The 17,768-nt window shown below is 32.4% G+C and overlaps 1 protein-coding gene across 11 annotated transcripts in view; it reads left to right on the forward strand.

The window, feature by feature from the left end:
- LOC142326088 (uncharacterized) overlaps window positions 1-17,768 on the forward strand; it is a 64,684-nt gene that overhangs the window by 28,249 nt on the left and 18,667 nt on the right. For 8 of the 11 annotated variants that reach the window (XR_012756687.1, XR_012756686.1, XR_012756689.1 and 5 more), the window contains exons 8-10: window positions 5,491-5,615; window positions 7,999-8,174; window positions 9,466-9,598. Coding sequence is in view for 5 of the 11 variants with exons in the window: in XM_075368257.1 (XP_075224372.1) it covers window positions 5,491-5,615; window positions 7,999-8,174; window positions 9,466-9,598 (434 nt within the window). In the remaining 6 variants the exon portion in view is untranslated. Of the gene's footprint in view, window positions 1-5,490; window positions 5,616-7,998; window positions 8,175-9,465; window positions 9,599-10,281; window positions 10,338-16,212; window positions 16,386-17,768 lie in introns of those variants that run through there. The other 3 variants (XR_012756690.1, XM_075368261.1, XM_075368262.1) reach the window with 3 other exon arrangements.

Genomic DNA, 17,768 nt, shown 5'->3' on the forward strand with positions numbered 1-17,768 from the left:
ATAGGTTAGGTCAAGCAGATAATGAAATATTTGTACCTGTAACCTCGCTTGTGCTTGGTATATACTAAATTTACATTACTAAATTATATTACTAATTTACATTATTTACAGGATTATTCACCCTTTCTTCTTTCTTTTTCCTGTTTAGCCTCTGGTAACTACCGTTTAGATAATTCTTCAGAGGATGAATGAGGATGATATGTATGAGTGTAAATGAAGTGTAGTCTTGTACATTCTCAATTCGACCATTCCTGAGATGTGTGGTTAATTGAAACCCAACCACCAAAGAACACCGGTATCCACGATCTAGTATTCAAATCCGTGTAAAAATAACTGGCTTCAACTTGAACGCTGTAACTCTCGACTTCCAAATCAGCTGATTTGGGAAGACGCGTTAACCACTAGACCAACCTGGTGGGTTAGGATTATTCACCCTATTTACTGTTATATTTACATCACTATCAATTAAACATGTTTCCTTCATCACAATCAGTATCACTTTCATTCTCTTCACACACAAATTTCGTCCAATTCATCACTTGATGAATTATGGTTATTTTCATCACTAAATATAGATTCAATATCTAAAATATCGTTTAAAAAAAAGTCTATATCATCATCTTACAAGTTATTTTTACCGGATATGATGTTAAAAATTTTAACAATAACTTTAAATAAAGCACGAAAAAATATTGATACTTGAATGCAAAGTAAACATTGAACACAATAACCTCACTAAAACCAGCTGAGTTACAACTCTTGAGTAATCGATATAAAATCATTTAAAATTTATTGACACCAATTCCATATATTATATAGAATGTGTAGAAGAACCCACTTACAAAATTTTACGATTTTTATTGTAAAATATGTCAAAAATGCATTTTATCTGAACTGGTTCGATGTTGGCTTCCAGCCAACATGCAATAGGAATGATTCGTTGGCTGTCAGCCAACAAGAGAGTTGTAAGGGTTAAAATAAAATTTAATGCAAATTCTTTGTTCCATTTTTTCTACAAGTCAAAAATCACCGACCATACAAAAACATATTTAGTCTTTTTGAAAGCCAGCAATAAACTAAGCATCCAGTGTGGTTACCAATTTAAATATTCATTACGGACAAGTATTACCAGCACAGCAAAAAAAAAATTGTGACAGTTGGACTTGTACAGCATAGAAACTTCCACTTATTTTTTTATATAACTTCATATGTTAACTTAAATGCCTTCAAACTTGTTTATTCTAACTTCAAGTAAAAATATTAAGCTTCTGGTATTATGCTGTACATCCAAGAATACAAAAGATACCATATAAACACTTTACTTTTAGTTCAGGTTTTAATCTTTTAATACGCTAACAGCAATATCAATTCTGTGTAAGTTTTTCTTTGAAAAACATTTTAAAATTCACATTTGAAATAGGTAATAATAGAATATTAAATTAATATTGAAATAATCATGACAATGAAATTGAAAACATCAATATAAAGAAAACCTACATCTAATATAACAATTCATAAAAAATCAAATCACCCTTGGTCTCATAAAATTAGCACTTATATAAGTATAGAGCAGGTAAATACACACATAATAACAAAGAAAAGTTAAATTTATATAAATAAAAATGTAAATATTCGTTAGTTCAAAATCTTAAATCTCCGAAAGTTCTTTATCGATGGCTTTGAAATTTTGACATAACGTTGCATTCAAATACCACGTGTGTTTTTATATACCTAAGATGTCATACCTGTTACAGATTAAAACATTTTTTTTTTAAAACAGTGCTATCTGTTGGATGTAAAAGCAACACATGCTATACTAAATATTTTACGATTCCAACAATGTTTTCGATATGTGTGTCCACTATAGACTAAAAAACTACTGCACCGATTTACACGTGGGGAAAAAGGGAGAAAGGAAAAATCAAAAAAGTAAAAGATAAGAAGGGGAAAATGGAAAGAGAAAAAGGGAGGAATGGGAAACAAGTGAAAGAGAAGGAAGGGGATGGAAAGGGAAAGGGGGAGAAAAGAAAAAATGCAGAAAAGGGAAGGGGAATATGGTAAAGCTGAAAACGGGGAAAAAGGAAAGGGAGAGAGGGAAAAGATTAAATTTTGTGAAGTTCCTTTTTTTTGTGAATGTTCTGCTAGTAATGAAATAAACATCATAAAACATTTAGCAATGAAAATGGATATGATATTACATTAATTAGTATTTATTAAAAAAAAAAAAATGACTATCAAAACGCAATAACAAAATAACTACCTTCAACCAATACTTAATAAGACACAAAAAAGTGATAATATATACATATTTATACATTAATAATATTAAATATTTAAACCAGCATATACATCTAATAACTGCATAATAAAATATTTACAACACAAAAATAATAGTAATAATAATAAAAGTCTCTGTGGAATTTATAAAATTAAATGTAAATATTGTGATTGTATTTATATAAGAAAAACAAACAGATCCTTTAAAACTAGATTTCTTGAACATTATAGATTATTACACAAATAATAAATTGGTTTATCTAATATGGCAGACCATCTAATAATAAACATTCTATTTCTGATATTAACAAAAATTTAGAAATATTAGATATGAATAAAGATGATCTGCCTGATTGAGGAATTCTTACACTCCTCAGACACCCCTATTGTCTGGATCACCTCATCCATAATCTCTTTTCTGCAGTGTCTAAGTCAATGTCCTTGGTATGAACTGTCTCTCGCCTACCACTCCTCATTTTAAGGTCGACCTGAAGGTCAGCAGCTTTATTGCGTAGAAGTGTTATAAGCTCCTCAGCCCTCTTAGCGCCACTCGCATGAATAAAAGCTCCTCTTTTGAACCCTGATGCAGGAACAGAACCTCGCCAACCTTGTCTCTTGATACAGATTCCTTATGTGTTTAAGGAGGTCTGTGTAGGATTTCTCATCGGCCTTTACAATTACTATCCCGCTTTCCTTAACAGGAGGGGTTGCTCTTCTGATACTGACGTTCGAATCAGCCTGCAGTTTAGCATCGGAGGGTGTCAGTAGCACCACAATCAGTTCCTCCTTTCCCCTGAACACATATGTGACAATTTTCATCACAAAAGTGCTAAGCCTATCCTGTGGCAAAACAAAAATAGGGGATTTCGTTTTTTCAGTTATCTTACGAATTGCAATTATCATCACCTGCAGTGTTTGTACCTCCTGAGATGAGTTATAGTATGCCATGTATTTTCTATTACGGCTGGAAGGGGAGTCCATGTCCCAGAGCGTCAATTCCTCTTAACATTCCCAGCTTGCAATTTCTGTGTCCTGGGTTGAGAAGGGTCCATTATAGCCTATCTAGCAACTGCCTGGAAGTAGATCACATTTCCTTCTGTGGGCACCATAGAATATGCGAAAAAGTATCCACAGGCCATCCTCGTAATCAAGTTAATCAGATCAGAGTCTGATTCCTAGCAAGGGTCTCCTTGATATACATTGTCTCAAGTACCCCGGATTCCTCTGTTTGATTTGCCTGACTAATACCGCCTGTTGGAGGCGAAATCTCACCCAACAGCACAAACTTTCTGTGCACCTTGCACAGCTCCTTTAAATGTTCTATAATGTACTTCTCCATATCACGTCCCAACTGTGAGATTTGAGCTTCCAGGGCATCTAGAGGCAATTCTTCTTCCTCTGATGAAATCTGCCTGGAGTGCTTTAATTTTTTCTCTTACTTTTGCTCTGTTATCATCAGCAAAACCGTCCACTGCAAGTCACCCCCATCACTATTAGAAGCCGATGACGGCAACGACAGAGGACACTCAGTTATCGTGACCCTAGTACAACGTGAAGGACTGGAGATCGAAGGCTCGCCTGCTGCTGGACCTCTTCCAACGCTGATTCCAACATCTTTTACCTTCTTGGGCTTGGGTTCTATGTAACCTCATAAACAACACTACTATGATGATCACCGTCTGATTCCACATTGATCGATACCCCACACGACTAGTTTTTATAAGGGGGAGGGGTCGGGAGGAAGGTAAGATGTATCCCCAAAAATAAATTTTTTCTAGGGGGGAGGTTGGGTTCGGGAAAGATCCAGGGAACCAGGAAAGAAGGGATCGGGAGTTATTAAATGGGAAAATTTGCCCTATAAACTGTATGTAGCACTTAGAAAAATTATGAAGTTCTCAGCTATTCACCACTAAAATTCTTGAAGTTTTCTGGCGGGAATACTACAGTCAACTTACCTCTCACTGAAGAGCTGTTTATAGTTAGGTTAGCCGCCTATTCTGGCAGACCAAACTAACCTCAGTGCACTTCTGCTGAACGTGGTCGTTCAGCAGTCTACGTGGTCGACACACAAAAAACACTATAAAAAGTTAACTGCTCAAGAGAAAATTATGCAAACTTGCACGTTTGTTTATCAAACCTTAGTCTACACGAATGGTAAACCAAAAACACTAACTCTACACTAGATGGACAAAACACTTCAGTTCCTGGAGTACTCACAGAGACTGCTTTTCATCACTTAACAAGAAAATACTTGTATATATTTTTTTGTTAAGTAATGAAAAGCAGTCTCTGTTGAGTACTCCCGGAATCGAACGGTATTTGTGCATCTAGTGTTGAGTTAATTGTTTTTGGTTTACCATTCGTGTAGACTAAGGTCTGATAAAACAAACATGTGAATTCACATAATTTTCTAAGGTTACCTGGTTCATAACATCTTCACCGTACACTATAGTTAATAACTCATACATGTCTTCTTGGTTCTTCCCGAGTTTCACTAAAAATTTCCCATTATAACATTGCTCTAATTTTTTACCCGTGCTGGACATGGTAGGCGAATACCCAACACACATTACGTGAATTGTCACATGCATTCATTCACTGCACCACTCGACTTGAAACTGATTGTTATATATGGCTAAAAGGATGGGCTACACGATTATCACCCTTCGCAACACATTTTCCTGCAGGGCCACTATTATTATTACTTTTTGAACAGCTCTTGTATAGTGCATATGATGAAAATAAAATCTTGCTATATTATAAAGCTATGCTATTGAGATAAGACATATCTTACCTTGATTTTACCATGAAAGTACTTTCATGAGATCCTGCATATACATATATATATATAGAATGTAGAATTTATTAAAGTAGAAATTATTTTAAATTTAGAATATAAAGTAGTTTTAGGTTATTTGCTTATATACCATATTTTAATTTTGAAAATAATCCATTTAATTATTGGAAATATTAACAAGGAGTCCACTTTAAAAACTTCCTCTACAAAATAGAAAAATATCCAAATCAGTCCATTCGGTGAAAATTTAAACTTAAACATGAAAAAGTTGGGTGTATGTCTAGTTGTCATTCTCTTTACATTTTTAAATCAATAATAGCAATTTCCTTAAGTTTTGCTTTTCACATTTATTTTCATAAAATTGAATATAATTATTTTTATTAATATTTGTGTTAAAGATCTTTAATTTCCTTCAGGTACTGCAAGCCAGAGTATGACTTTCCTACTCAAAATACTATTATAGAAGAAATTGTTAGTATAGTAAAAGATGAGCTACAGAAAAATCCCAAAACATTAATTGTGTGTGGAGCATATCTTATTGGTAAGAATAAATATTTTGTTTATTTCTTTTTTTTTTTTAGAAAAAAGACATGAAATTATTTTTTTACATCTATTACGAGAGATTTGGACTGCTGAAGTAAGTGTTAATGCAGCCCTTGATTGTTAAGAAGAGTATTTTCAAATGAATAATTTGTAAAATTGCAATTTTTTTTTTCAGTCTGATAAATTAAAACAAGAAATCTGAGTTGTATTCCTCTCCTGTAGCCCATTCTACTTGTAGAATCTGTTGAAGATAAAATGAATACTCTGCAAATGACTTATTTTTAAACTTTCTAATATGTGTATTCAGTCTATTACAGACTATGTATTCGTGTTCCATTATTCTCTCTTGTAAGTAAACACTATGCATTTACATATTTTGCAACATTATCAAACAGTATCTCTAGTTATAATTTTAGGAAGTATGTGGAAGTAGTTGAAAATGATGTTGAATATTATTCGTATTGAATCAGTGAAAATAAAAATCTGTTTGTAAAACAAATTTATCATTTCTGTCCCTTATGAAAATGCATTAGCGTGTAATTTCACTGGATTGTACTTATTAGAATAAATAGTATAGAAATAAAATAATGATATTTTGGTGTTATGCTACCTAATCTAATTTTTAAATGAATTATAGCAATTTCCTTAAGTTTTGCTTTTCACGTTTATTTTCATAAAATTGAATATAATTATTTTTTTTAATATTCGTGTTAAGATCCACCTTCAGAACTTCAAATTTTTTGGAATATATGGAACCTTTGTTTGATAAAATTTGATGAAACTAATGCATACACTACAAAGAAGCTGAACAATCCCGTTAGAAAAAAGTTGAAAAATTACGACAAATGGTTTCAAACAACTGCAGGTGAAATTAGGACTTATTTTGCTTTAGTAATTTTGATGTCGCAGGTGCAAAAATCACACATCCAATTGTATTGGAGTAAAAATAGATGCACTGACACACCCGTATTTTGCGAAACAATGAGCAGAGAATGATTCAAGTTAATTTCACATTTCTTCATTTTACTACTAGAAACAATGAAAACGATAAACTAAGAAAAATCAGGCCTATCTTACAACATTTTTATACAGAATTTTGTGAATTACATCTCCCTTCTCAGAACATAGCTTTGGATGAAAGTCTAATGAAATTCAGAGGTCGCCGTTCATTTGTGCAATGTAATAGATCTTAAACGATCAAGATTTGGAATAAAATGTTACAAAATTTGTGAATCTAGTTCAGATTATTATTTATATTTCAAAATTTATGTAGGTGATGATGTGACAAATCCTACTCTTCCATCCAGTACTAATGTTGTGATCAACATATGTGAACCATTGTTGGACTGAGGCTACACGTTATTTTTAGAAAATTGGTATTCGTCTCCAGATTTATATAAAAGGCTAACAGAGAGAAAAACAAATGTAATTGGAACTGTGAGACATAATAGAAAAGATATGCCTCCTGATATCAGCAAGAGTAAGTTGAAAAAGGAGGAACATGAAATATGGAGTGTGAACAATATCTTATGTGTGAAGCGGAGGACAAGGATGTTTATTTTCTCTCTTCTCAACACAAATCAGCTGACATCACAGCAACAGGGAAGCTGTGAAGAAAACAAGGTCAGACACCAAGAGAGGAGGTCAAGAAACTAAAATGTGCCCTTGAGTATCAGAAGGGGATGGGAGGTGTTGATTTACAGGACCAGGTTATAGCTCGGTTTCCCATCATGCGACACACAGTGAAGCAGTATAGAAAATATTTTCCTATGTTAGATGTGTATATTTTCAATTCCTTCACTGTATCACAAGATAACTGGAAAGAAGAAGAAAAGTTATTCTGACTTCAAAATAAATATTGCACAGCAGTTGTTGGATTGTACAGTTGCCAGAATACTTGGTTCGAGGGTGAACTTCAACCAGCACCACCCCCATGAGACTGCAGGCAAAAGGTAGGCCCACTTTCCATGTGAACAGTTCACATTCCCTGTACAGAAGAGAAAAAAGTGACAAAATGGTGTGTTGTATGCTATTCTAGGGGAAAAAGAAGTGAAGCTGTATGGCAGGGCAAAAAGTGTGTTGCTCTTCATATAGAAGAATATTTTGAGGTGTACCACTCAGCAAACATACTAAGGGATCATTGGGGGTGAGTTTATTGTTTCAGTAATATACATGCAAATTTTCAGTGAAAAATCATTATTGGTTGATTTTATATGATTTTTTTATGTACTACCATGTTCCTCAGCATACTGCTGATTTAAATAGGATTTCTAAGTCAGCTGTGTAGGTATTTAAATTTAATATCATTGGGTTAATCTAAATTCTGTTGAAGAATGTAAGACTATAATAAGCCTAATGATCTTTTATTATTTATGTTGCAGGAAAAGAAAAGGTTTTTAGTAATATTGCTGATGCATGTAACTGTAATATTTGGGCTGAGCCACAAAAAGTAAAAATACTCCATTGCCTTAATGAGCCCCAACTTATTAGAAGGTTGACTAATAATTCGGCAGAAGCTCAAGTTCATGTACTCTCTATGTTTAACATAACTTTTGATGTAAGAAAGTAGTTTTTAAATTTTGCCTACTTCATTTCCATATAGTTTATTTTTTTTAGATAGATAGTTTTTATCAACATTAATCAGAATCCTTTGGGTTAAGCTACATTAGAATTAATAGTGTCTTAATAATATTGAGATTTAGCTCTTTAAATTTACAACATTCATTAAAATAAATATATTATTTGTATGACTGCAAGTAAATAGAGATGTGCAATTGCAGTTGGTAAAACTAAATTGAAACTGAATTAGAGTTGTACAACAAAGAGTATTTTAACTACTCATGCAGTTACAACATTTGTTTTAACAGGTTATTGTAAGTCCTGTGTTATTTACAGAATACTGTTACCACTACCAATCAGCCAATGGCTAAAGGTAAGGTTCACCCTTTAGTCCTCAATAGGTAAAATAACAGGATAAGGTACCCTTAGCTGAGAAGTAAGGATGTACCTTAGCTAGTAAAATCTTGTCAATTGATTTAACAGCCTTTCTGTTATGTAATTATTTGTAAACTTCTATAAATTTTTTTTTTCTAGAACATGGCTGTTTTAATTTAATAATAGCATGCTACCGAGAATATCTTTTGTGTTTTTAAATAAATATTTTATATCCATTAATAATTTTAAATAAAGCTGTAATTTGTTTGTAAGATCACTCTATCTTTTAAATTAAAAAAAAAATAATAAAAATAAAAAACTGCTTTGATATATGAGATAGATATTTGTTCATTTTTTCTTTCTATTAAAATTTTGTTCTTTTACAGCTTTTCTTCCAAAATTAAATCAGAACTGCTATTGACAAATATATTGTTGAACTGATTTGACTTTTTTTTTTTTTTAAGAAAAACAATTTTTTTATGAAATCTGTAATGAAAGTTGAATTTTGAACTAAATTAAATTTTTCTATAAGTATCTTTTGTAGAATGCTTTGATAGATTTATAGGCTCAGTATTTGATTAGATGAAAAGTCATGATCAACTTTGTTACGTTTTGGAAAACCATAGTTCCATTAAGTCTAGAAGATTGTTTCCTGGTGGAAGAAATAAATACAAAATGAATGAGAAATCAATCTTATGAAGCCAGATGTTTCTACTATAGGGTAAATATTCATTAATATCCTGGCATTGTGTGACTTTTATTTTTTTTTCGTTTATACATTGGCGCAGGTGTAAGACACTGCATTTTTCCTTAATGGTTTTCCACATTAATAGGTATTTATAGAAATACACTTCTCTTTAAGTTTGTAAATATTTCTTGTAATCAACTTATATATTTTCCATTTTTCTTTTCAGAAGTTAGAGAAGTATTTTGAAAAGTATAATCATGTATATACGAATATTGTCGCATTCAGGCCGACAGGATGGTCCCACAAATTAAGTGGTGGTATGATTATTCCTAGGGGTGAACGTAAAATCCGAATTTATGGTGAGGTTCAATATTGTTTATTTATTTTAATTAAACCTTTCCACACTTGACTATACAGAAGAGTTTTAACCCTTGTGTGAATTTTTAAGTTAATTATACATTTAGCATTATCTGCATTCATGCACTGTTATTTTAGTTTTTATAAACACATTTACATTTATTTTTGAGTTCCATTTGGTCTTAATCATTTTTTGCTTCAAAGTTTTAATAGTCATGAAGAGGAAAAGCAATCATCTTCATAAATCATAATTCTGAAGATGGCCAAGTTCTGTCTTAAGTAATTTTATTAGGGTCTGCCATTTTAGAATTTATTTTAAAACTGCAATTATAAGATTACATATATATATATCAAAGACAAAAGTATAAAAACCGTTTACCACCAAAATTACAGAACTTAATAATGCTTTTTACCTTATGCTTATTTTTTAATAGCACTTTTGAGGTTTTTCCTCATCATCAGTTAAACTTTTCTCAAGTCACATATTAAAATTACAACGTATAAAAATATGTAGTCAAAATATTAAAAATATAAAGTTACAGAATTAGAGTACAATACTGTATGTGTGGATAGCCACATAATAAAATTTTTTATTAATTAATTTTTTAACTTTATATTTTTTAATATTTTGACTATATAATTATATGTTGTAATTTTAATGTTTGAATTTAATGTATGATTTCAGATAACTGATGATGAAGGAAAACTTTGAAAGTGCTATTAAAAAATAATAAGCATAAGGTAAGAAGCATTATTAAATTCCGTACTCTTGGTGGTAATGGTTTTTATATTTTTGTCTTTGAGATATTAGTACAGAGGGGAATATGGACCAGTGCAATAACAAAAGAATTGTTTTTGCTAAGTTCATATATATATATATATATATATATATATGAACTGCTGAAAAGTGTTAATATATATCTCCCTCATATATATATATATATATATATATATATATATGAGGGTTATTTTTTTTCAAGGTCCAATCGGTTGTGAAATAAAAATCAGATGAACCTTTGCGCATATGTGTTGCGCCGCATCTGTAGTATGGCCTTCAATCACACTGCGTTACTTCGTTTAGTTCTGAACACACAGCTAGCATGTAAACATGTCTACAACAATAGCATCTCCCGCCAAGTGTGAAGTGCATGCGGTAATTCAATTTCTTCAGGCTGAGGGGTGTAATGCAGCTGAAATTCATAGACGAATAAGTAATGTGTATGGTGAAACTTCAATGAGTGACAGCAAAGTGCGACAATGGTGCAGGAACTTTAAAGCAGGACGTACAGATGTTCATGATGCAGGCGGTCAGAGAAGGAAGCGAGTGTCAACCGATGATCTCGTTGATCGTTGAGCCTTCGGATGAGGCAATTCGAGAAAATCATCGGTTTACAATTTCTGTATTGAGTGATTTGTTTCCTGAAATTTCAAGGTCAGCTCTCTAACCATTGTGAGTGAGAGACTTCAGTATCACAAACTGTGTGCAAGATGGGTTCCCAAGATGCTGTCTGACCATTACAAAACAATGATGCTGTCCGACCATCACAAAACAATGAGAATGGACGCCTCCCTAACGTTTCTCCAGCGCTACCACAATGAAGGAGAAGATTTTTTGAACAAAATTGTCACAGGGGTCGAGACATGGGTCCATTTCGAAACTGAAGAAACAAAAGAACAATCCAAACAGTGGATGCATTCTCATTCTCCCAGTAAACCAAAGAAGTTCAAGCGAACCTTCTCTAACAGAAAGTGTATAGCTGCTGTGTTCTGGGACCGGTATGGAGTTCTCTTGGTGGAATTCGTGGAATGTGGCACGACCGTCACTGCAGCCTCATACGTGCGTGACTCTTCAACGTCTGTGAAGGGCAATTCAGAATAAGGGGAGAGGAATGTTGTCATCAGGCATTGTCTTTCTCCATGACAATGCTCGGCCGCACACTGCAGCTGTAACAAAGAAGCTCCTGCAGTGTTTTCGTTGGGAAGTGTTTGATCACCCATCATGCAGCCTGGACTTGGCTCCATCCGATTTTCACCTCTTTGCCACATGAAACGCTGGCTAGGAGGACAACATTTTGGCACAGACATTGAGCTGCAGACCAGCGTAGAAACATGGCTGAAAACACAGGCTGCTCCGTTCTATGACAACAGTATTGGAAAGTTGGTACCACGCTACGACAAATGTTTAAATTGGAGTGGCGACTATGTAGAGAAATAGCGTAACTATGTAAGTACGTGTTACAAATAAAATTTTTTTTATTTTCACTGGTTTTAATTTTGTGACCGATTGGACCTTGAAAAAAATAACCCTCATATATGTAGCATATAAATTTATACAGGGTGTCCCATATAAAACGCAACCCACCCTTATATTGGTAGGTATTGAAATAATAAAAAGGCATATGTAAATGTAATTTTTATTATTACCATCCATTACCTTGCATTTAGAGTAAATGTTGGAAGTTGGCATCTTCTTCAATAAATGTTCAATTTTTTTTACAGCGTTTCTTGCAACTTTTTTCAAAGTTTGTGGCTGGATATTTAATACAGCTTGTTCAATATTGACTTTCAAGTGTTCGTGGTTTGTTGCTGTAGGCTTTTTCTTTGAGGTAACCCCATAGAAAAAAATCCACCGCAGTCAAATCTGGAGATCTTGGTGACCACAAGCCTCGACCGATAACACGATTACCAAAGAATTCCTCAACGAAATCAGAAGTTGAACCTGCGTAGTGTGATGTCGCACCGTCATGTTGTAGCCCGAGCAGTGTCTGTCCTCCTCTTCCAAGAGTGCAACGAACTGAAATAAAATGTCCTGATATCGTTATGCATTAATGGTGTACTCGAAAAAATAGGACAAATTATTTTCTTCTGCGATATCGCGCACCACACGCCCAACTTCTGCAGGTGTAATTGTTTTTCGTGATAAACGTGGGGATTTTCAGCACTCCAAATTCTACTGTTTTGGCTGTTTACCTAGCCATCCAAATGAAACCGTGCTTCATCTGTGAAAAATAACGAATCCATAACATAAATTCCCTCATCCAGAAATCTACGGAACCATTGACAATATTGTAGCCGTTTTTCTTTGTCAGGCTCAAGAAGTTGATGAACCGTTTGAATGCGATAAGGTCGTAATTGTAATTGTTTGGTCGCCCGATGAACAGTTGATTTAGACAAATTAATTTTGTCTAATCGATTTATTTGGCGAGGCAAGTAATCGGTTTTTGATTTCAGTGACTGTATCTGTATTCAACACTGACGCAGATCTTTTGTGTTCCTTGTTATTAACAGAACCAGTCTCTAAATTTTGCAACTAACCTTAATACTGATGTTTTGTTAGGAGCTGGTTTATCTGGGTACTTATGGCGAAACAAATCTTGCACTGCAACCACTGATTTCGTACTAAAGTACGACTCAACAATGAAAACACGTTCATCTAGGGAAAACACCATCTTGTCTCTAGCAATACACTCAACATTATGATTGCATTGTTGTTACTATCGGTAGTGTTCTACTGCGTCGCCGCGATGTTCAGATGTTGGACGAGTCCATTTCAGTAACGAGTAGGGGAGTAAACTTGACTTTTGAAATTTCATGGATGAGTGATTGATGGGTTGCGTTTTATATGGGATACCCTGTATATTAATTCTCGGTTTTTACTGTTTTCGCTTTATACTTCATAGTTATAGTAGTTTTTCAATCATTGAATCACACATAACTATAATTTATAATTTATTTCTTCTAATGGTAGAATAGATTTACATTAATAATTTAGAATTGAAAAAAATTTTTTAAAATAAACTGCAAAAAATAAACAAAAATATTTATTGTTAAATACTTTTAAAAACAAACTTATATAAGAAACTTTTAAATAATTATACGTCAATCTAAACATTACCCTGGACTTGCATGCTAGAATCTGCACTATAAAATTTAACTGTTTTTAAAAGCAAAGATCTTTAGAAAAATAATTACAAATATTCATTCTGCTGCTACATAATATATGTTTTGTGAAAGTTATTCCAAAGATCATTAGACAGATCACTTTGTCACCACCTTGCTAAAGTAACAAATGTGAAAAATCGCATTTTTCAGATTCATCAGTTTACTTCTAAAATGAACGTTCTGCAACTTATGGTGAATTATTGAATGCATATCTCTTTTAGGAAGAGTTTAAACCTTATAACTTTTATGAATATGTCAATTTTTTGCCATTAATAATGTATGACTAACAAATAAATTATTCAATAGTCTACAGTATTACAAAAATCGCCTCGGTGCAATCTTTAAACTGCATTTTAACGAATAACTCACACAATGTACACTACTTATTTTGTTTTTCTTGTATGTAATTATTTGCAGAGTCACAAACGTCCGCCCCACATTCATTTTTTACATAGTGTTGGGGAAAGTTACAAAAATAAAATTACAAATAGCTTGTTTTTGCCAAAAGAAAATTGGACTTTATTTTTAACAGAATGAAAATCAGAATTATATAACCATGTTCATAAAAATAAAAAAATGCATAAATGTATTTTTATGTATTATTGTTTTGTTAAGACAAAATCTTCTTGTGCGATATTTATATACAACAATCGTTAAGTAAAGTATAGGTAAACTTATTACCTTAAATATTTCTTTTACGTAAATACAGTGTATAATAACAATACAGAGTATAATAATAGTATCTTATTGTTTAACAGAGGATTACCTAATATTTAATAGACGATTATGGTTTTTTGTTAATGAAAAACAATATCTTGATACTCACTGGCACAGAATGTAATCTGGATTAGCATAATAGAAAGTTCAACAGACGATTATTGTAGAATGAAAAAACATTAATATATTCATATTCACTTACGCAGGATGTAATCTGGATTATAATAACAGAGAGTTTAACGGACGAAAAACACTAATATCTTGATATTCACTTGAACAAAATATATCGTGGATTTTATATATGTCTACATAAGTTCCTTTAAGTTAATATTTTATCATACAATTATAGAGAAGAAAGAGCACAAACATAATGTTTAAAGGATCTTTAACATGCAATAAAAAGATTTATTGTTGAAGAATATGTGTAATTTACTTGTTAACGGCATGAAGTTTAAACTTTGACTAAACAATATTAGAATTGTAAGACGCTCTAATGATTCTTCGAATGATGGTTGGAGACTGAGAGAGACACTGATGAGAGACTGCCAGATGACACTGCGAGAGAGAAAAACACACAACGAGAGGCTGCCAAAGAATGACCTGACTAGTGGGGAGCCGGCTTATATAGTGTAGGTGGTGGAGCCGAGTGAACTGTAAAGAGCTGAGTGATGTCGATAGAAGCTGAGTGCATCTGAAAGGAACTGTGAACTGTGAAGAGCTGCTAAATCGTCAGGAGCCGAGTGCATCCGAAAGGAGCAGAGTGAGTCATCAGGAGCCAAGTGAATGTAACATGTTTATGTTTTGTTCTTCTTCTTTTTTTATTTTCTTTTTTTTAAACATTATACACATGAAATAATACAGAGTTAAATCTTAATAAATAATCAATTCAAAAGTCATAAATAAAAATCAACTGAACATATATTTATATGTACATTGAATGGAATGCATAAATTTCAACGTATGAAAAATTTCTTATTTATAATTGAAATATTCATTAGATTGAAATACTGTAAAACTTCAGACGAAAACAAGTCAAATACCAAACCAGTCGAATCAACCCAAAACCGCTTTACGCATTGGCTAAACACATAGGTACATGTTGTGGTTTGTTTTAAGCGTACAACTATAATATTTCAGTAGTTCAAACTAAGGGTAAAAATATTGATAAATACTTTTCTTTTCACAAGTCTGTATGTTTTTTATAGCCATAACACACATCTCTTTAAATAAACAATAAATCTGTTAATTTTATTTAACATGGCCCATTGGTATATATATATATATATATATATATATATTATAAATCCGCTTACCAACAATAAAATTTGTTGCATTTACCACTCTATTTTGTTGGTAAGCGAATTTATATTTATAATCTTTAACATAATAAATATATTAACCATAGTTTGTTTACATTTTCAAATAATGCTGTAATCATTATTTAAAGCTCAGCATTTATTGTCTCTCTTATACAGTTAATCAACCTTGTGATGACATCATAATTGTCTCATTCACTTTAGATTATGTGTCGTTAATTTACTTGTTTAGTATTATAGTCAGTGTTACATCTTCATTGCAAATCATTCCCTTGCAATATTCCAGACAGTTTTTATCTGTTGTAATTAGTAATGTCAAATCGGGTATTATTTTTGAAAAGTACAAGAGATGCTGCCTTTGGGTTGCCTTCAACTTCAATCAACCTTTAGTCACGATGACTTCCATTGTTCTGCATGAAGGTAAGTAAACATCACAAAATAATGTTTTAATACATTGTGTAAATTATAATACTTCTGTTTTAATAAATCTCACATTGAAATAATTATCAAATAAAAGAAATATATAAAATTTTTGGTATTTAATAGATAACAATATCAGATTTAATTGTTTTTTATTATTATTATTTCTGTATATTATAGAACTAACTTTTTTTGTTATACATATTTCTTCCTGAGTACAGATGATACCGACAATGATCCTACAATTAATCCTGATGATGACAGTAGTGACGATTCTGATGATTTCGGTTTCAGTGGGAAAAGAATCTGAAGAAGAGGGGCTACAGTTTCTAAGGAAATTCCACCACCATCTTCAGTTGCTGCATTCTTTGATAGAAAAAATACTACTAATATTGTAAGTACCTCTCTTAATCAATCTAAATCAAAGTCAGAAACCAAGAAAACAACACATAGGCGATCCTGCTAACTGGAAAAGTTATTAAAATAAGATTCTTTGGTTAAGAGGATAATCATATGAAACAACTACAGGGAAAGTCATTGCTACGAAACCTTTGGCATGTCTTAACTGTCCAAATCACAAATGCTCCGATTCTATTCCAGAAGAACTGAGTCAAGAAATACACAAACATTTCCACTCATTAGAAATAGTTGTCTTTCAAGGAAGTTGTTACTGGTAATTCTAGAAAATCATTGAGAAAAAAATACTCTTTTCTATATCAAAATGAAAACACACTGTGTACAGGGAATTCTTTTTGAACACATTGAAGGAATAATAAGAAGGCGTTTAAAAAGTTGTCTCGTACAGGAGTTTTAGAATCTGAGAAAAGGGGCACAAACTTCTCTTGTATAGTGATGATGATATAAATTTTATTAAAGAACACATTCTTTCTTTTCCGGCCCTAGAATCCCACTATTGTCAGTGAAAAAGTGGATTTATGCATTTAGATGCATTTCTTAACGTAAGATTAATGTATAATATGTATGCAGATAAATGTAAGGAAAAAGGGAGAAAGTTTATTGTTTGAAACTTACTGTGAATTAGAATTAAGTTTACTATGAATTAAGTTTAGTTAGAACTTACAAACTCAAATTTCATAAGCCTAGAAAAGACTTATCCAAAACATACTTAAAATTCAATGAGAGCACCAAGTCTGAAAAAATGAACACAACAAACCTACGAGAAGCATATAAATAGAAAAGAAGCCACCAAAAATCAAAAGGATTAAGATGAAGCACTGGCAGCAGAAAAATATAGTGATGTTCTGGCATTCAGTTTTGACCTTCAGGCTGTCTTGTACACACCAAAAGGTGCTGCTGGGCCGTTCTTTTGTTTAAAAACTGGCAGTCTACAATTTAACATTTTAAAATTTAGGAAATGTGAACGTCTGCTACTACACTTAAGATGAAACTGAAGAGAATTGAGGCTGTAACAAAATTTTTTTATGCTTTCAAATACATATCGAAACTGATATTTTTCACGTCAGAATGATGTCCACCAGTTGTGGTGGTCAACATAATTATAATTTTAGTGCAGTGCATTTACACGCTGTAAACACTCATAAAAAACTACAAACAATAGATCATCTTTATTTTGAACTCGGACACAGTCAAATGGAGTACAACTAGTCATACTCCATTTAGAGAATTAAGATCAAAGCAAGTACCTGTTTATATTTCAGAAGATTGGGTACAGATAATGAGATTGGCGTGAGCCAAGCTTCATCCATTTATTGTTACCAAATTATTACATGATTATTTCTTAAATTTTAATCATAAA

Source organism: Lycorma delicatula, chromosome 6 (assembly GCF_047948215.1).
Source record: "Lycorma delicatula isolate Av1 chromosome 6, ASM4794821v1, whole genome shotgun sequence".
Classification (NCBI taxonomy): domain Eukaryota; kingdom Metazoa; phylum Arthropoda; class Insecta; order Hemiptera; family Fulgoridae; genus Lycorma; species Lycorma delicatula.